A 16,049-nucleotide genomic window follows, 5' to 3' on the forward strand; every position below is an offset into this window, starting at 1 on the left:
CAGCAGCACAGGAGCCAGGGCTGGGGGCAGCTCTTTAATGGGGTGGGGGGCCGCAGCGAGCGGGCGTCGCATGTACAGCGCAGCGGGGAGGGGCGCGGGCGCAAGCAGCACATGCAGGTACACGGGAGCGGGGCCGGGGGGGCCCCACCGCCCGCAGCCCCCCGCCACACCCTCGGGGGGGGCCCAGAGCAGGGCACCTCGGGGCCCGGTGCCGGCCCCGTGGCCGTGGGGGGTCCCTGGGTCCCGGCGGGGCAGGGCGGCGGGGGCACCCGGGTCTGCTGCCAGCAGCCCCCCCAGTTCCCCCCGGCCCAGCGGGGGGGCGCGGGTTGGCCCCTCAGCAGGCGAACTCCTCGAAGGCGCCTAGAGCCGGGTGACGAGGTAGCACGTTCGGGGCGAAGCTGAGACCGTCCGCGTGGCAGCGCAGGGGGCGACGGGCGCTCTGGGGACAGGGCGGGGGGGGCGGTCAGGGGGGGCTGGGGGTGATGGGGGGCTGCCCCCCGCACCCCTGCTGTGCTGCTGTCCTCCGCCGTGCTGGGGGGCTCTGCCACCCCCTCCCGCGCCCCTTGGGCTGCCCCCATCCCAGCTCTGCCCCAGCAGCCCCCCCAGCTCCGGGGGGGCCAGCTCGCCCCCGCTGTAGAGCAAGACTGTCCCTGTCCCCCCCCTGTCCCCAAGCAGCCAGCCTCCCCCAGGGCCGGGGCTCCCGCCTGCCCCGCAGCGTCCCGGGGGGGGCGTTGGGGGGTCCCCGGCCAGGCCAAGGGGGTGGGGGGGGCCCTGGGCAGGGGGGGACACGGTGACGGGGAGCGATGCATGAGGATGGGAGCGGAGCCGGGGGGGGGCAGCCCCCACGCACCGGCTCCAGGGATGATGCCAAGAAAAGCCTGGGATGGAGGGAGGGGGACGCGGACCCCCAGGGCCCGCCTGCAGGGGAATGGGGGGGTCCCTGCCCCCGGGGGGGGGGTCACAGCCCCGCTGCGGGGCCGTGGCTGCGTCCTCCTCGCTGCGCCCCGGCCGGGGACCCCTGTGACCCCCCCGGGTGCAGAGCCGGGATCACTACCTGGGCCCCGGAGGGAGCGGGGCAGCGGGGCTGCCTGGCACCGCTGGATGCTCCTGGCAGGTGGCGGGGGCGCAGGACGGACGGACGGACGGACAGACGGACGGACAGAGAGGAGCGAATGAGCGCGTGGGGTCCGAGCGGGAGATGGTGCCGGTCCCGGGGCGGGATGAGGCCGAGCAGCAGATGGGTGGGATGAGGTGCGAGGCCCCCCCTTGCCGGCTGTGCCAGGGGAGGGGGGACGCAGTGGCCGGGTGGCAGCCCGGAGGGCCGGGGGGTGCTGGGGGTGGGGGGCTGCGGGGGGGGGATTACCAGGGTGCTGCTGTCGCTCCGGGGGGTCCTCTTCTTCTCCTTGTAGAAGCTGAGGAGTTTGTCCCGGAATACCTGGCGGAGACGGGTCATAGCCCCCGGCCGCGGCTCTGAGCGCCCCACGGCTGGGGGAGGCTGGGGGGGCCGGGCAGGCGCTCACCTCGTACAGGTAGTCGAAGATCTCCAGGATGGTGAGGAGGCTGGCGCCGATGAAGAGCCCCATCTGCCCCCCGATATCGCCTGGGCAGGAGGGCGGCGTCAGAGGGGGGGCTGCCCTCCCGAACCGCCCCCCCCCCCAGTTCCCCGGGACCCCCCCCGAGCACTCACCCAGCAGCCCCGCCACCTCGTACGCCTTCTTCTGCTCGATCATCTCGTAGTTCAGGGCCTCAAAGAAGATGTCCAGGACCAGCACGTTGTCCCTGGGGGGGACAGACGGGTCCGGGAGGGACGGACGAGCCATCAGGTGCCATCGGGGCGGGGGGGGGAGAGGGGCAGTGCCGTGCCACAGCGGGATGGGACGGAGGGGTCTGCCCTGTGCTGGGGTGGCACAAGGATGTACTGCGCCATGCCGTGCCATGCCGTGCGATGCTGTGCTGTGCCATGCCATTTTGTGCCATGCCGTGTGGTTTTCCCTGTGCTGGGGCAGGTTTGCACAGGGGAGGCAGCGCCGTGCCGTGCCATGCCAGTTCACACATACCGGGGGATGTTGTGTGGCTGTGCCGTGCCGCGGCACACTGTCACACCGTGCCGTGCCAAGTCATGTATGCCTGGGCATGCCACAGGGCCGTGCCGTGCTGTGTCACATCGTCACGCCATGCCGTGCCATGCCAGTTCACATATGCCAGGGGATATTGTGTGGCTGTGCCGTGCCGTGGCACACTGTCACACCGTGCCGTGCCGGTTCTTGTATGCTGGGGCATGCTACAGAGCCATGCCGTGCTGTGTCACATCGTCATGCCATGCCGTGCCATGCCAGTTCACGTATGCTGGGGGATGCCGCGTGGCCGTGCCATGCCGTGTCACACTGTCACACCGTGCTGCGCCATGCGCTGGCGGGGCCGTGGGTCGGCGTGGCGGTGGCACTCACGCGATGTACTGCTCCGTCTTGTTGAACTTCTTGGCCAGGTACCTGGCGGAGGCCTTGCTGGGGATCTTCACCATGGAGAGCTCTTTGCCGTAGCGCACCATGGCGCAGGGCGTGCGGCAGGCGCAGTACTCGCTGTCCTTCTTCACCAGGAAGTCTGGGGGGGGTGCAGGTGGGACTGGGACCACTGGGACCGTGTGGCCGTGCCCCCTGCTCGCACTGGGGATCATGCTGCTCCGAGGATGGAGCCTGGGCTCCGGCCAAACCCCGGGTGGTGGCGGGTGCCGGCGGCACGGGACAAGCGTGCCATGGGTGGGGCACAGCGGGGGAGCCCAGACCTGCGTGTCACCACCCCGCCAAGCAAGGTCATGGGGACACTGGCTCCATGTTCACAGCGATGGAGCTGGGGGGGGCAAGGGGTCCCAGAGGTGAGTCCGGGGGTGTCCGGGGATGGGTGTCTGGGACACCAGAGGCGGCAGGGCCGGGGCGGGGGCCAGGGCGATAGCGGGGGCTGCCCCCGGTACGTACCCAGCGCGGGGTCGGCGCACTCCTTGTACTGCTCCGGGGTGCAGACGTTGGCGTTGCCTGCAGGGGAGGCGGCAGTCGCAGGGGCAGGAGGGTCTCCCCACCGCCCCGGCCCTGCGGCAGCCACCCCCCGGCCCCAGCCCCGGCCCCGGCCCCGGCTCACCCGGCATGTGCACCATGCGGCAGTTGCAGTTCTCGGCCAGGTAGCGGGTCTCGCAGTCCAGGCGGCAGGCGGTGATGCTGTAGTTGGTGAAGAAGTCGGACTCGATGGGGGTGGCCTTGCAGTCCCCCCAGGGCGGGGGCAGGTACACCAGCTGCCGGCCGCGGGCTAAGGAAAACACCGCGTCCCCGGTGTCCCCGGCGTCCCCGGCATCCCTGTCCCACATCGCCACCCCCCAGCCCACCGTGGTGCCCTGTCTCTCGGGCAGAGCTCAGCCCATGGAGCCAGTGCTGGGGGCACGCACCACCCCAGAGACCCCGCTCCCGCCCCTGCGCCTCCTCGCCGGGCACGGGGCCGGGTGTCGGGGCCGGCATCACCCACAGCCGATGGCGCAGCAGGAGGGAAGGGGCCGGGCGAGTACTGGCACGCAGCGCTGGCTGGGAGCCCATGGAAGCCAGACATGACAGGGGACGGCACGGACCCCCACGCTCCCCAGGGTGGCCAGCGGGGCTGTGCCGGGGCTGGTGCGGGGAGCGTACTTGGTGAGGGCGCAGCGGGGCCCAGCGAGGCGCCCACAGGCACCGAGGGCCACGCTCCCGCTGCCGCCATGCTCCCTGCCGCCTGCGCTGGCACACATGGAGACACCCACTCAAGACACCTAAATTTAGGTGTCCGGCTGCGCCAGCTGGATGCCGCCCCTGCCGACGGTCTGTTCGGCAGGAGGCTGGGGGGTCGCTGCCGGGAGCCGGTGCCTGTGGCGGGACCGAGTGGTCCTGGCATGGGGCTGCCCCACACCATGCCACAGTGCCGCCGGCCGTCGCGGCGGCAGAGCTGCCGCACCGGTGGTGCGGTACCTGCCACGCGGCACGGCTCGGCACGGGACGTCCCCGCAGGGATGGCTGCGGCTGTGCCCGGACTGCCCAAGGCCCGGGGTGCGGCTGTGCCCCCGCAGCCCCTTCCGCGCACCGCCCGGGCAGAGCGGCCGGATACCCGCTGCTGCTGGCAGGACACGAAGGTCTGGAAGCCGGGCGCCACGCCGAAGCCCAGCTGGTCGATGAAGGGGGGCTCCTCCTGGCTGTGGATCTGCACCTTCACCCCCGCCTCGTAGGAGGTCTCGTCTGGAAGGCAGGGAGGGCGTCGGGGGCGCGGGGCGGCGGCCGGGCCGCGGGCGGGGCGGTGGGGGGGCCCTCACCCGTGTCCCCCCAGACGGGCAGGTATTCCTCTTGCTGGACATTGAGCATCAGCTCCAGGCCGTTCCCCGCGCCGCCCTGCAGCGTGGTCAGCACCTCCCGGCCTGGCCCCCCCGAGTTGAAGGTGTAGCACTTGCCGAGGCGGGTGAAGATCTGCGGGGACAGGGCAGGACCCTCAGCGCCCGCCGCGGGGCCGCCCGTGGGACAGCGGCATTCGGGGGGCTGGGGGCTGGACCCCCCCCCTGCCCTGCACCCAGCGAGCAGGGTGGGGGGGCAGCGCCTGGGGACCTGGCACGGCCCCAGGGCTCCTGCACCCCCCGTGCGGGATCCCAGCGCCCCACAGGACCCACTGCGGGACCCCAGCGCCCCGTCGGTCTGTGCGCAGGGAAGGGGCTGGTGCATCCGTCCCTTCCCCTCTGGGACCAGCGTGGGGCTGCAGACGGGGCCGTGGGGCGGCTGCTGCCACGTCCTCGGCTCTGCCGGCTCCCGACGGCCCTGCGGGACCCCCGCCCCGTGTCCTGCCCCGCCAGGCCCCAGCGGTCGCCGCGGCAGAGGAACGGTCCCTCCCCAGCCAGGTGGGACGCGGGACCCCGACCCCTGGGAAGGCACCCACAGCCCCCCCGCCCGGGGCTGACCCACCTTTTCCCGCAGCCCCCCAGCACGGAGGGAGCCCCCGCCAGCCTCCGCGGCCACTTCACAGCGAGCACAGACCTGCGGCTGCAGCCCCACGTCCCCCCATGACTCCCCATCTCCACCATGCTTCCCCGCAGCCCCACGTCTCCCCACGGCGCTGTGGGTGCAGGGTGGGCAAGAGGAGCCCCCCGGGACCTTCACCGAGTGCCTGGGGCTGGGGGACAGCAGGGTGGGCAGGCGCCGTGCCCCCACCCCGCCATCACCCCACAGCCTGTGCACCCCATCGCCCCACAGCCTGCGCAGAGCCCACGGCCCCAAACGCTCTGCACCCCACGGCCCCACAGACTGCACCCCACCGTCGCCCCACAGCCTGCACAACCCCACAGCCGACCAACCCACAGCCTGTGCACCCCAAAACCTGCTCAGCCCTGGGGGTCCTGCCCAAGCCCTGCCCAGGGCAGAGCCGGCTGGGGCTGCTGTGGGTCCTGGCTGGGGCAAAGCCAACCGCGGTCACGGCAGCGGCCGTGGCGGTGGCCGTGGCGCTGGCGCTGGCACTCACGGCGGTGAAGTTCTCGGGGCCGCAGTCCCGGCCGCGGAAGCGGCAGCGCAGCAGCATCTCGCGGATGGGGTGCCCGGCGCGCTGGTAGAAGGCGCCCAGGTCGTAGCTCTTGCTGGGGAAGAAGCCGGCGAGGTCGGGGGGCCGCCCCAGTGCCCGCAGGTAGCGGGGGAAGTCCTCCCTCCCCACCGCCAGCAGCTCCCTGCCCAGCCAGAACAGGTCGTTGGGGGTGAGCTGGGAGCGCCGGATGCGGTTGTAGTTGCAGAGGGTGATGGCGGGGAAGGTGAGGACGCGGCTCTCTGCCTCGTCCAGCACGGTGACGCGGGGGTACGCGGCGTAGTGCCAGACCCGCTCCCCAGCCTGCAGCAGGAAGGTGCCCAGCGAGGCCAGGAAGGCGCCGGCCCAGAGCAGGCGTCGCGGTGCCGGCACCCCGGGCGCAAAGATGCGCCCCAGCCCGTGCAGCGTGCAGGAGCGGGCGAAGGCCGCCAGGCCAGCTGCCCCCCGCGCCCCCATGCCCGGCCTCGGCGCCTCGGCGGCCATGGCGGCCGTCCTGCCCGGCTCTGCAGGGGGATTGGGTTTCCGCACGGCTCCGGGGGGGGACGCAGGGCGGCGGGGGGACGTGGGGACACGTGGGGCTGCGTGGGGACATGTGAGCGGGGAGGGCGTGAGCCAGGATGGCGACGGGGACCGGGGCTTGGCTTAGCCACGGCGGCAGAGGCCGTCATCCCCGCCAGCACCTGGGAGCCCGCCCCACGCCAGGGACCCCAGAGCCCCCCAGGGACCAGCACCCACAGCCAGGGACCCCAGCACCCAGAGCCCCCAGGGACCAGCGCCGGGGGGCAGAGACCCCGCCCAGAGCCCCCAGCATGGCCCTGAGCCGAACAACCCCACGCTGCCCCCCAAATCCCCCCCCAGCCCCACAGTCCCCCCAGCCGCAGATATAGAGCAGCCCCCCCAGACCCCAGACCCTCACTCCCCCTGGCCTATCCCCCCCCATGCCCCTGGGGCACAGCCCTACCCCACACCTGGCCCCACGGCCACCCTGCCCCACAGAGCGGCTGCCCCGGGCGCAGCGTGAGGGGCAGTGGGGCTGCAGCCACGGCCCCCCAGTCCCATCACCGACCCACGGCCCGGGGCGGGGGGTGATGGCCATGGGGGGCTCTAACTGCCCCACGGAGTCACGGACCCCCCCGCTACGGGGTGTCCCCCCATCCTGCCCCACCGGGGGGGGGGGGGGGGGGCGCTGCTATGGCAACGGGCTGCTCCCAAAGAGGGGAGCCGTCACCATGGCAACGTGCTGCCCAAGGAGGAAGGGGGGGGCGGCTGCCATGGCAACGGCTGCCCAGCACAGGGATGTGCTGGGGCCGGTGGCTGGGGGGAGTGGGGGGGGTGGCTGGGATGGGCCCCGGCACTGCCAGCCCTCCTGGTCCCCACACTGGGGGTGACCCACCATCGGGCCCCCCCCAGCCCTGCACCCCAGGGACCTGCTGTCCCTGCACCCCGGGATCCCCTCTCCCTGCACCCTGCGGCCGTGCCGGTCCCGAGCACCTCCCGTCCCTGCTGGCCCCGGGGGGAGACAACGGGGGGGCACAGACCCAGCCCGGATGGCCCTTGCTTCGGACACTCGCCACGTGCCCGGGGACCCCAGGGACCCGGCTGGGACAAGGCGCTGTGCACAGCCGGCCTCTCCGGCCCAGGCACGGGACGGGAGCCCCGGAGCCCACCGCCACTGGACGGGGCACAGTGCCGGGAGCTGCCAGCTCAGCGCCGAGGCCCAGGGCAGAGGATCATAATCCGTGACTAAGCCCCGGCATTAGCTCTGTATTTTCAGCCGGCAAAGTTGCAGCGGGTGCAGTCAGAGGCCGGGCTGAGCCGGGGCAGGGTGGCCCCATGGGGGGGCCGTGTGTGCTGGGGGCTGCCGCAGCTGCTCAGGCAGAAGTTTCTCACCGCCCGTCGGAGACGAAGCGGCAGTGGGGCCGGTCGTGCGGCACACATGGGCAGAGCCTGACGCTCCCGGCGGCGTCCGTGAGCCCAGGGGCCGCGGGAGCAGCACAGCACAGCACGCGTCCCCCCGAGACCCCTGGCACGGGAAGGGAGACAGGCACCCGCGCACCCCTGGGGCAGGCACCGACCCCGCATGCCGGCAGCACGCTGGGGCCCTGGCAGCTCAGCTACGCACCCCGGAGAGGTGCCAGCTTCCAGGCTGCAGCGAGCTGCGGCTGCACAGCACGTGCCGCCGGGGACCCTCAACCCTCCCGGCACACATCCCAGCCATCGACCCGGCGGCTGCCGCAGCCGCCTGGCCCTTCCACAGGGGCACCGGCAGAGCTGCTCCGGCAAAGGGCACAGGGGGCGCGGAGCTGCCAAAAGGGATTCTGTTCAACTGAGCTCCCAAGGAAAATTAATTTCATGCACTAAGAGTCTTAAGCTGGTGGTAATCGCTGTTGTGGTAGCGCGGTCGAGCCCACGGTGACGGCGATGGGGACTGAGCAGAGCCATGCACGGCGGGCGCAGGCTGCCCCGCTCCCACGGCACGCTGCTCTCCTGGCGCTGGTGCAGCACGAAGGACGCACCCGCCCTGCCTGTGCCATCACCCCCGCCTGCCCTGCCCATGCCACCAGCTCTGCCCGTGCCACTGCTCCTGCTCATCCTGCCCCATGCCACCAGCCCTGCCCGTCCCTCCCGGGTGGGCACTGCCCCGGGCGGGTCTGGCAGGACCCGGCACAGGCTGCCCGCGGCCAAGGTTTGCCCGGGGAAGCTGAGCGCTGGGTCGGGGGTCCCCATGCCCACCCGGGGCTGTGTGGGACAGGGTGGGCACCGCCTGCCACAGCCACCCCGCTGCCCGCAGCAGCCCACGTCTACACAGGGATGTGGCAGTCCTGCTCCCCCCTGCCACGCTCCGGCAGCTGCCCGCACCCTGCACGTCACCCAGAGGACACAGCTCGGCCCCTGCGGCCCTGCTGGCACGCCGCCGGGGCACGGCTGGTGTGGCGAGAGCACTCGGGCACCGGCGGTTCCCCAGGCCGGGAGCAGAGCGGGCGCAGCCCCAGGAGCGGCTGGGGGTGCTGCGGGCGGCACCGGGGCCAGGTGCCCACGGGCTGCAGCGGGACGGCTCCGGCACAGGGGACCCCCGCCCGTGCCGGGGCAGACTGCGCAGAGGAGCCGCAGGCGTGGGAGCCTGTGTGCAAACACAGCCTGGGAGAAGCAGCTGCTGCTGCCGGTGCCTGGGCGGCATCTGGGGCCAGCGTGCGGGGAGTGGGGCTGTGGGCCGTACCCGTGAGCATCCCGCGCCCGCCAGCATCCCATGCCCGAGTGGCTGCACGCCGGCAGAGCCGCCCGGCCCGGCACAGGGCCCCCGGCACAGCACGGCTCCAGCCTGGGCGCTGTTCCCAGCTGCCTGGCACCCCCGCGGCGAGCATGGGGTGGGGGCACCCTGGGCTGGCACCCAGCCTGCTGCAGCACCCGGGATGGTGGGCAGGGGCCAACGTGCTGCGGGCGGTGGGATGCGCCGGCGGGACGGCTGCGGGTCTGGAGAAGGGGCTCACCCATGGGCGCCGCGGCAGCCCCAGCGCGCCGGTGCCCGACCCCGGCAGGCTGCCCGCAGGTGTCGGCAGTCCCCGTCCCTGGTGGAGCCCCCTCCTCCGGCCGGGCACCGTGTCCCGAGGCCGGCACTCACCACGGTGAAGTTGCGGGCGGTGCAGTTGGCGCCGCGGAAGGAGCACTGCAGCAGCATGTCGGCCAGGTCGTGGCCGGTGCGGTTGTAGAACTCGGCCATGCTGAAGGGCTTCGCCTTGAAGTTCTTGAAGTTGGCCTTGTCGCGCAGGGCGGCCAGGACGTGGGGCTCGGCCAGCTGCGGGTTGCTGATCTCGTAGCGGTCGTTGAGCAGCGCCAGCAGCTCGCCCACGTGGTACATGTCGTTGCGGGTGATCTTGGAGAAGCGGAACTCGTTGAGGTTGCAGATGGTGATGGCCGGGAAGGTGAGGTTGTGGGCGGCCACCTCGTCCAGCTTGGTGACGTGGGGGTAGGTGAGGAAGTAGGCGACGCGCTCGGCGCAGACCAGCAGCAGCAGCCCCAGCGAGCCCAGGAAGAAGGCGCCCCACAGCACGCGGCGCAGCGACACGGCCCCGTAGGCGAAGACGTGGCTGATGCCGTGCAGCGAGGAGCTGTGGGCGAAGGCCCGCAGGCTGGAGAGCCCCTCGCCCTCCCCGCTGCCCTCCGAGCCCGCCCTCATCCTGCCGCCGGGCCCCCGCGCTCCCCGCCGCCCTCAGCCCCCCCGCGGCCCCGGTCGCCCCCGGCCCATGGCCGCGCCGGGCTCAGGGTGCTGCGGGCGGGGCAGGGCGGGGCAGGGCGGGGCAGGGCGGGACCGGCCGCTCCGCCCCCCCGCGCTGCCGGGGCCGCGGGCCAGCGCAGCCCCGGTCCCGGTCCCGGCGTCGGTCCCGGCCCCGGCCCCGGTGTCGGTCCCGGTCCCGGTCCCGGCTCCGCTCCCGCTGCCGCGGCGCAGCCGCTGCCGCTGCCGGTCTGCGGCCGCCCCCCGCCCCCGCCCCTCCCGCGGCGGCTCCACCCGCCGCCGCCCCCCCCGGCGAGCACGGGCGGGGAGGGAGGGGGGGGGGCGCGGAGCCGGGGGGGGCCGGGGGCTGCCCCACTGCCGCCCCACTCCCCCCGCCGCCCCGGCTCCCCCCACCTCTCCCCGGGCACGGAGCCCCCGCTGAGCCCGGCGCGGGGGGGGGGGGGGGCGGGGGGGCGAGCGGGGGCTGCGGGACCCCCCCCGGGCCGCGCTGGGCCCCCGCACCGGCGGCTGCAGACCCGGGGCCGGCCCGGAGCCCCTCCCGGGGCAGCGGCGGGGCCGAGACCCCCGGGGGGGGGGGGGGGGGGCTCAGCAGGCAGCTCCCCTCCCCCGGCGCGGCCCAGGGGACCCCCACCCCGAGGGGCGACGTAGGGGACCCCCACACGGAGGGTGACGCGGGGGTCCCCCCACCCCGGGGCGGGGGTGTCACACAGGGGTCCCCCACCCCCGAGGGCGACGCAGGGGTCCTCCGCCGTGGGGAGCAACGCGGGGGTCCCCCCACTCCGCGGGTGACAGAGGGGTCCCCCACGCCGGGGGGGTGACACAGGGGACCCCACCCCGGGGGGGTGCGACACAGGGGACCCCCCCTCCACGCAGGACACGGCCCTCCCCGTGGGCAGCCGCCCGTCCCCGGGGATGAGCGGCAGGGAGAGGCGGGGTCAGCCCCGCCAGCCCCGCCCCCAAATCAAACGTCACCGCCCCCGCGGCTCCGCCCCCTTCCTCGGCGGGGCGGGACGCTGCGCACCGGCCCCGCTCCCCCTCCCCGCCGCGAAGGGCGCCCCCGAGCGGCCCGGAGGGGATCCTTCGCAGCGGGGAGGGGGGAGCGGGGCCGCTGCCCCCCTCGCTGCCCGGCCGGGTCCCGGCTTGGCCCCCCCCCCCCCGCAGCCCCGCACCGCACAGCAGAGTCCCCACAGCCGCCTTCCATCCCTGGTTTATTGGGGAGCAGCAGGGGGGCACCCCGGGAGCAGGTGCCCCCCCCCTCCGGCTCTGCCCCACGCTCAGGTCCGGTCCTTGGTCTGCCGGCGGATGAGCTCGGCGTAGAGACCCCCCCGTCGCACCAGCTCCTCGTGGGTCCCTGCCTGCAAGGGTGGCGGAGACGGTGTCACCCACATGGCCACCCACCCCTGCCCGCAACCCCCCCCGGCACCGCTCACCTCGGCCACCCGGCCCTGCGCCAGCACCACGATGAGGTCGGCCCCCCGGATGGTGCTGAGGCGGTGGGCGATGAGCAGCACCGTACGGCCCGAGACGGCGCGGTCCAGCGCCTCCTGCACCACCTTCTCCGACTGGGCGTCCAGCGCGCTGGTGGCCTCGTCCAGGATCAGGACGGCGGGGTCCTTCAGCAGGGCCCGGGCGATGGCGATGCGCTGCTTCTGACCCCCCGACAGCGCCGTGCCACGCTCACCTGCCGGGGACGACCGCAGGGATGCTGGCGCCGCCCCACCCTGGGGGGGAGACCCCCGGATGGGGAGGGACCCCCACCCCAAGGGTGGAAGCGGAGGGGCGCAGCCGTGTTCCCGCACCGGGGCCAGGGAACCCCCTGGGAACGCCAGCACCAAACCACGTCCTTCCTGCGGGGAGCCCGGCACAGCCGCTGCTCCCTCCCGGCATAGCCTCGCGCCGGTGGTGACCAGCAGCCGGTGTCCCCGGGGGCACATGGGCCGCCTTGGCCAGGGTCTCGTGCTCGCCCGTCTGTCCCGAGGGGCGGCTGCACCGGTTCGGGGGTGCCTGCTCGCCTCCCACCCCTGCCATACCCCACTCCGTGGCTCGCAGCCCGGCCGGAGCCCGGCACATACCCACAACGGTGTCGTAGCCCTCGGGGAAGCTGCGGATGAAGCCGTCGGCATTGGCGAGCTGGGCCGCGGCGTACACCTCTGCGTCGGAGGCTCCCGGCTTCCCAAAGCGGATGTTCTCCATGATGGTTGTTCCGAAGAGCACCGGCTCCTGGGGCAGCATCCGGCCCCTCAGCACCGAGCCCCGGATGGGGCCACCTCCCGCCCCTCCCCTGGAGACAGCGTGGATCCAGGGGGGTCCCTGTCCAGCGCCTGGGGGAAGTGCCCCACAGCAGCCCCACAGCAGCCCCACGGCCGCCCCGAACCTGGCTGATGAAGCCGATGACCTGCCCTCGCAGCCAGGAGGGGTCCAGGGAGGAGATGTCGTGGCCGTCCAGGGTGATGGTGCCCTGCGTGGGCTCGTAGAACCGCTCCAGCAGCGCCGCCACCGTCGACTTCCCTGCGGAGGGGAGCCCTCAGCCCCGCGGCACCGCCCGGGCACCCACCCACGAGCCCCCCGGCTCCGGCCTCCAGAGCTGCCGGGCGGGTGGGAGGCGCAGAGGACAGATCCCGGTCCCTGCCGCCCGCCGGGCTCGCTGGGCAGAGGACTGGGGCGCAGGAGGATGCGCCCGGGGACCGGCGAGGGGCTGAGCTGGCGTCCCCGGGGAGGCCGGGCTGGCTTCTGCCCCCCTAACTGGGACGTGCTGGCCAGGGCGTCCCCTGCCCGGGGGGCCCGGCGGGCGCGGGGGGCCGGGCTGTACCTCCTCCGGAGGGTCCCACGATGGCCACCGTCTTGCAGGGGGGCAGGGTGAGGCTGAAGTCCCGCAGGACCGGGTAGCCGGGGCGGGTGGGGTAGCTGTGGGGAGAGGAGCGGGGGGCTGCGGGAGCGCGGTGCCAGCCCCCAGCCCGTGGGGCAGCCCGTGGGGCAGCCCGGAGGGGCCGGATCGGAGCGAGGGGCCAGGGCGGCTCACCTGAAGGAGACGTGGTGGAAGCAGATGCGGCCGAGCAGGGAGTGGCTGGGGATGGAGCCCCCGCCCCGCAGCGGCACGCTGGGCTCCAGCGTCAGCAGCTCGAAGACGCGGGCGCCGGCGCTCAGCCCTCGCACCACCTGCGGGGACGGCGGCAGGAGCACCCCTCGGACCCCGTCCCCTGCCCCCCAGCCCTGGGGGGCCAGCGGGAGCCCCCGCCCCAATTACCTGCCCCAGCAGGATGGAGATGTTGGCCATGGACCTGCCGGTGCACAAGGGGAGAGGCCGAGCTCAGGGCTGCGCCCCGGGCAGGCTGCGGCACGCCGGGGGTGCCGGGGGAGGCGCCGCGCCCTGCCCTGACCTTTGCACCGTCTGCGAGGCCACCAGAAAGGACATGAGGTCGCCCGGCGAGAGCTCGTCCCCGGCCATCAGGGAGCCGCCCACGAAGATGGTCCCCAGGACGATGCCTGTGGGGCGCGGGGCGCAGGTAGGACCCGGAGGGTGTCCTGCCCCACGGCACCACTGGGTCCTGCCCCACGGCACTGCCGGGTCCCGCCCCGCGGCACCCACTCACCGTTCAGCGCCAGGTTGGAGAGCCCCTGGAAGGCGGCGATGCCCAGCCCCAGCCGCTCGTTCAGCCAGCCGGCGCGGTCCACCTCGGCGCAGTACAGCCTGCGGGCAGGGACAGGGCTGACGCCCCCCGGCCCCCCGCTGCCCCCGCCAGGCGAGAGCCCCCGCCACCCCCTTACCCCGCCTGCCGGTCCTCCATGGCGAAGGCGCGCACGGTCCGGACGTTTCCCAGCACCTCGTCTGCCACCCCGGTGGCCTTGGCCACCTGCGGGGAGAGGGACGGAGCGGGGGGCTGGTGCGGGACCCCCCCTGCTCCGGCCCCGGGGGGACGGTGGGGGCCCTTTGCGGGGGGGGGACAGCGCCGGGCAGAGGGGCGAGCGCGGGGTTACCTGCTCCTGCGCCCGGCGGGAGAGGCTGCGGAGGACGGCGCCGATGAGGGCCCCGGCGCCCACCAGCGCGGGCAGCGCCACGAGCAGGAGGCCGGTCAGCTTGGGCGAGAGCAGGTAGAGCGAAACGAAGCAGCCCGCCGTCTGGGTGCCGCTGCGCAGGCCCTGGGTGGGGGGGACGGGCAGGGATGGGTGCTGGGGCCTGGGGGAGGCCGGGTGGGGGTCTGGTGCCGCCGGCCTCACCTGGGAGATGGCCAGCTTGAAGGAGGACTTGAACTCTTGGATGTCGGCCGTCAGCCGGTTGACCAGCTGCCCCGTCCGGTTGGCGTCGAAGAACGCCACGTCCTGCCTGCCGGGGGGAGCGGCGGTGGGCTGGGGGACCCCCATACCCCCGCGCCCTGTCCCCACGCCCCCCCCACCCTGTCCCCCCCCGCGGCCCCGCGGGGCGTTTTACCGCAGCAGGGAGATGAAGAGCGCCTTGCGCATGCTGCCCGCCACCTGCTCCCCGACCCGCGCCAGCAGCGCGATGTACCCGAAGGTCAGCAGCCCCTGCGGAGGAGAGGGGCTCGGGAGGGGTGCGGGGCAGGGGGCAGCCCCCCGGGACCCCCCGCCCGGCTCGCGGTGCCGGCGCCCACCTGCAGGCAGTAGACGGCGAGCAGGCGCAGGGCCGGGCGCCGGGCCTCTCGCAGGTAGCCGGTGATGTGGCCGCGGGCGCAGCGGGCCACCACGTTCACCAGCTGCCCCAGCAGCACCGGGATGCGGACGTTGAGCAGGGCTGCGCCCAGTGCCAGCTGTGGGGACGGCGGGCGTCACGCCGTGGCATGGGGACGGCGGGCGTCACACCGTGGCATGGGGATGGCGGGTGTCACGCCGTGGCATGGGGACAGCGGGCGGCATGGGGATGGTGGGCGTCACACCGTGGCATGGGGATGGTGGGCGTCACGCCGTGGCATGGGGACGGCGGGCGTCACACCGTGGCATGGGGACGGCGGGTGTCACGCCGTGGCATGGGGACGGCGAGCGGCATGGGGATGGTGGGCGTCACGCCGTGGCATGGGGACGGCGGGCGTCACGCCGTGGCATGGGGATGGCGGGCGTCACGCCGTGGCATGGGGACGGCGGGCGTCACGCCGTGGCATGGGGATGGCGGGCGTCATGCCGTGGCATGGGGATGGTGGGTGTCACGCCGTGGCATGGGGACGGCGGGAACGAAGGGGACCGCAGCCTCCCACCCGCCCCTGCTCACCACCACGGCCGCCGAGAGGGCCAGGAGCTGGGGGCGCAGGAAGGTCCAGAACGCCGGCCAGTCGAAGGTGGGCTCCGGCCGGGGCTGTGCGGGCTCAGGGGGCACAGGGACGGCGGGGACAGCGGGGACGGCGGCCTCCTGGCAGCGCGCGGCCGTGCCCAGCAAGCCGAGCGCCACGCAGCCCGTGGCCGGGCCGGCCAGGAGCAGGCAGCGCAGGGCTGGCGGTGCGGGGCTGGGGGGGCGGCGAGGGGGGCCGGCGAGCCCCAGGCACCCCCCTCCATACCTGAAACTGGGGAGAGGGGTAAGCATGGGGCGCCCGAACCGGGGGCCAGCCCCGGGGACAGGGGGGGGCCTGGACAAGGGGCGTCCCCCCCAGCGCACGGCCAGCCTCCCCACGCCACCCTGGGCTGTCCCGGGGCAGGGGACACCCTGTCCCGCTCTGGGCACTCCCGCTGTCCCCGCTCCCAGGCCCCCCCCCCCCAGTCCCCCCCAGCGCCAGCACCCAGACCCCTCCGCTCTCCCCCCGCCCCCCCCCCCCAGCATTTGGGATCCCGCCCCCCCCCCGACCCCAGCCCCACTGCCCCGAGGCGCCCGCGTCCCCCCGCGCCCCCCGGCAGCCCCAACCCCCCCCCCGGCCCCCCCGGCCCCTGACCCCCGGGGACCCCCCGGGCTCCCCCCACCCCCGGGGACGCAGCGTCCGGGCCCCCCCCCAACCCTCCAAGGGACCCGAGAGTTTGGGGGGTGCCCCCCCCCCCCCCCCCGCCACGGGAGCCCGGGCTGCCCCGCCCCCCCCGCCCCCCGGCCCGGGGCCCCCCCTCTACCCGCGCCCCGGGGCGGGGGGCGGCCGCCGCGCAGCGGGGACCGAGCGGAGCCCGGCCCGAGCGCCGAGCGCCCGCAGCAGCAGCAGCATGGCGGCCCCGCCGAGCCGGCCGCCCCGCGGGGCGGGCAGGGGCGGGCAGGGGCGGCGCCGGGGCGGGCGGAGCACCGGCACCGCGGCCCGGGCCCTGCGCCGGCCCCGACCCGCGGACCCCCGAC

General features: G+C 75.0%; 2 protein-coding genes across 2 annotated transcripts; both read right to left on the reverse strand.

Moving 5' to 3' along the window:
• Nucleotides 1-360: 360 nt before the first annotated feature.
• ASIC3 (acid sensing ion channel subunit 3) lies at nt 361-9,742 on the reverse strand. The gene is made up of 11 exons (XM_059819164.1): nt 9,185-9,742; nt 4,322-4,472; nt 4,120-4,247; nt 3,133-3,283; nt 2,973-3,029; nt 2,448-2,601; nt 1,688-1,779; nt 1,521-1,600; nt 1,364-1,435; nt 1,055-1,107; nt 361-439 (listed from the first exon to the last, which is right to left on the reverse strand). The coding sequence occupies exons 1-11, from the start codon at nt 9,737-9,739 to the stop codon at nt 361-363; spliced, it is 1,572 nt and encodes a 523-aa protein (XP_059675147.1). The 5' UTR covers nt 9,740-9,742.
• Nucleotides 9,743-11,070: 1,328 nt separating this feature from the next.
• Nucleotides 11,071-15,323, reverse strand: ABCB8 (ATP binding cassette subfamily B member 8). Its single transcript, XM_059818730.1, has 15 exons — nt 15,015-15,323; nt 14,404-14,559; nt 14,223-14,317; nt 14,012-14,117; nt 13,772-13,933; nt 13,562-13,647; nt 13,387-13,484; nt 13,174-13,279; nt 13,041-13,074; nt 12,816-12,952; nt 12,606-12,700; nt 12,171-12,304; nt 11,869-12,016; nt 11,227-11,477; nt 11,071-11,151 (listed from the first exon to the last, which is right to left on the reverse strand). Exons 1-15 carry the CDS (start codon nt 15,321-15,323, stop codon nt 11,071-11,073), a joined length of 1,998 nt encoding a protein of 665 aa, XP_059674713.1.
• Nucleotides 15,324-16,049: the final 726 nt, after the last annotated feature.

The sequence above is a fragment of the Gavia stellata genome, chromosome 6 (assembly GCF_030936135.1).
Source record: "Gavia stellata isolate bGavSte3 chromosome 6, bGavSte3.hap2, whole genome shotgun sequence".
Lineage (NCBI taxonomy): Eukaryota > Metazoa > Chordata > Aves > Gaviiformes > Gaviidae > Gavia > Gavia stellata.

Bases quoted from the DNA above. Each gene is read 5' to 3' on its own strand.
- ASIC3 (XM_059819164.1), bottom strand. From the start codon at position 9,739: ATGAGGGCGGGCTCGGAGGGCAGCGGGGAGGGCGAGGGGCTCTCCAGC. The intron at 4,473-9,184 runs GTGAGTGCCGGC...CTGTCCCCGCAG, and splicing joins CCGCCCGCAACTTCACCGTG to ATCTTCACCCGCCTCGGCAA. The intron at 1,601-1,687 runs GTGAGTGCTCGG...CCTCCTGCCCAG, and splicing joins CGAGGTGGCGGGGCTGCTGG to GCGATATCGGGGGGCAGATG.
- ABCB8 (XM_059818730.1), bottom strand. From the start codon at position 15,323: ATGCTTACCCCTCTCCCCAGTTTCAGGTATGGAGGGGGGTGCCTGGGG. The intron at 14,560-15,014 runs GTGAGCAGGGGC...CCGTCCCCACAG, and splicing joins CCCTCTCGGCGGCCGTGGTG to CTGGCACTGGGCGCAGCCCT. The intron at 13,075-13,173 runs GTCAGGGCAGGG...GTGCACCGGCAG, and splicing joins GCCTCGCAGACGGTGCAAAG to GTCCATGGCCAACATCTCCA.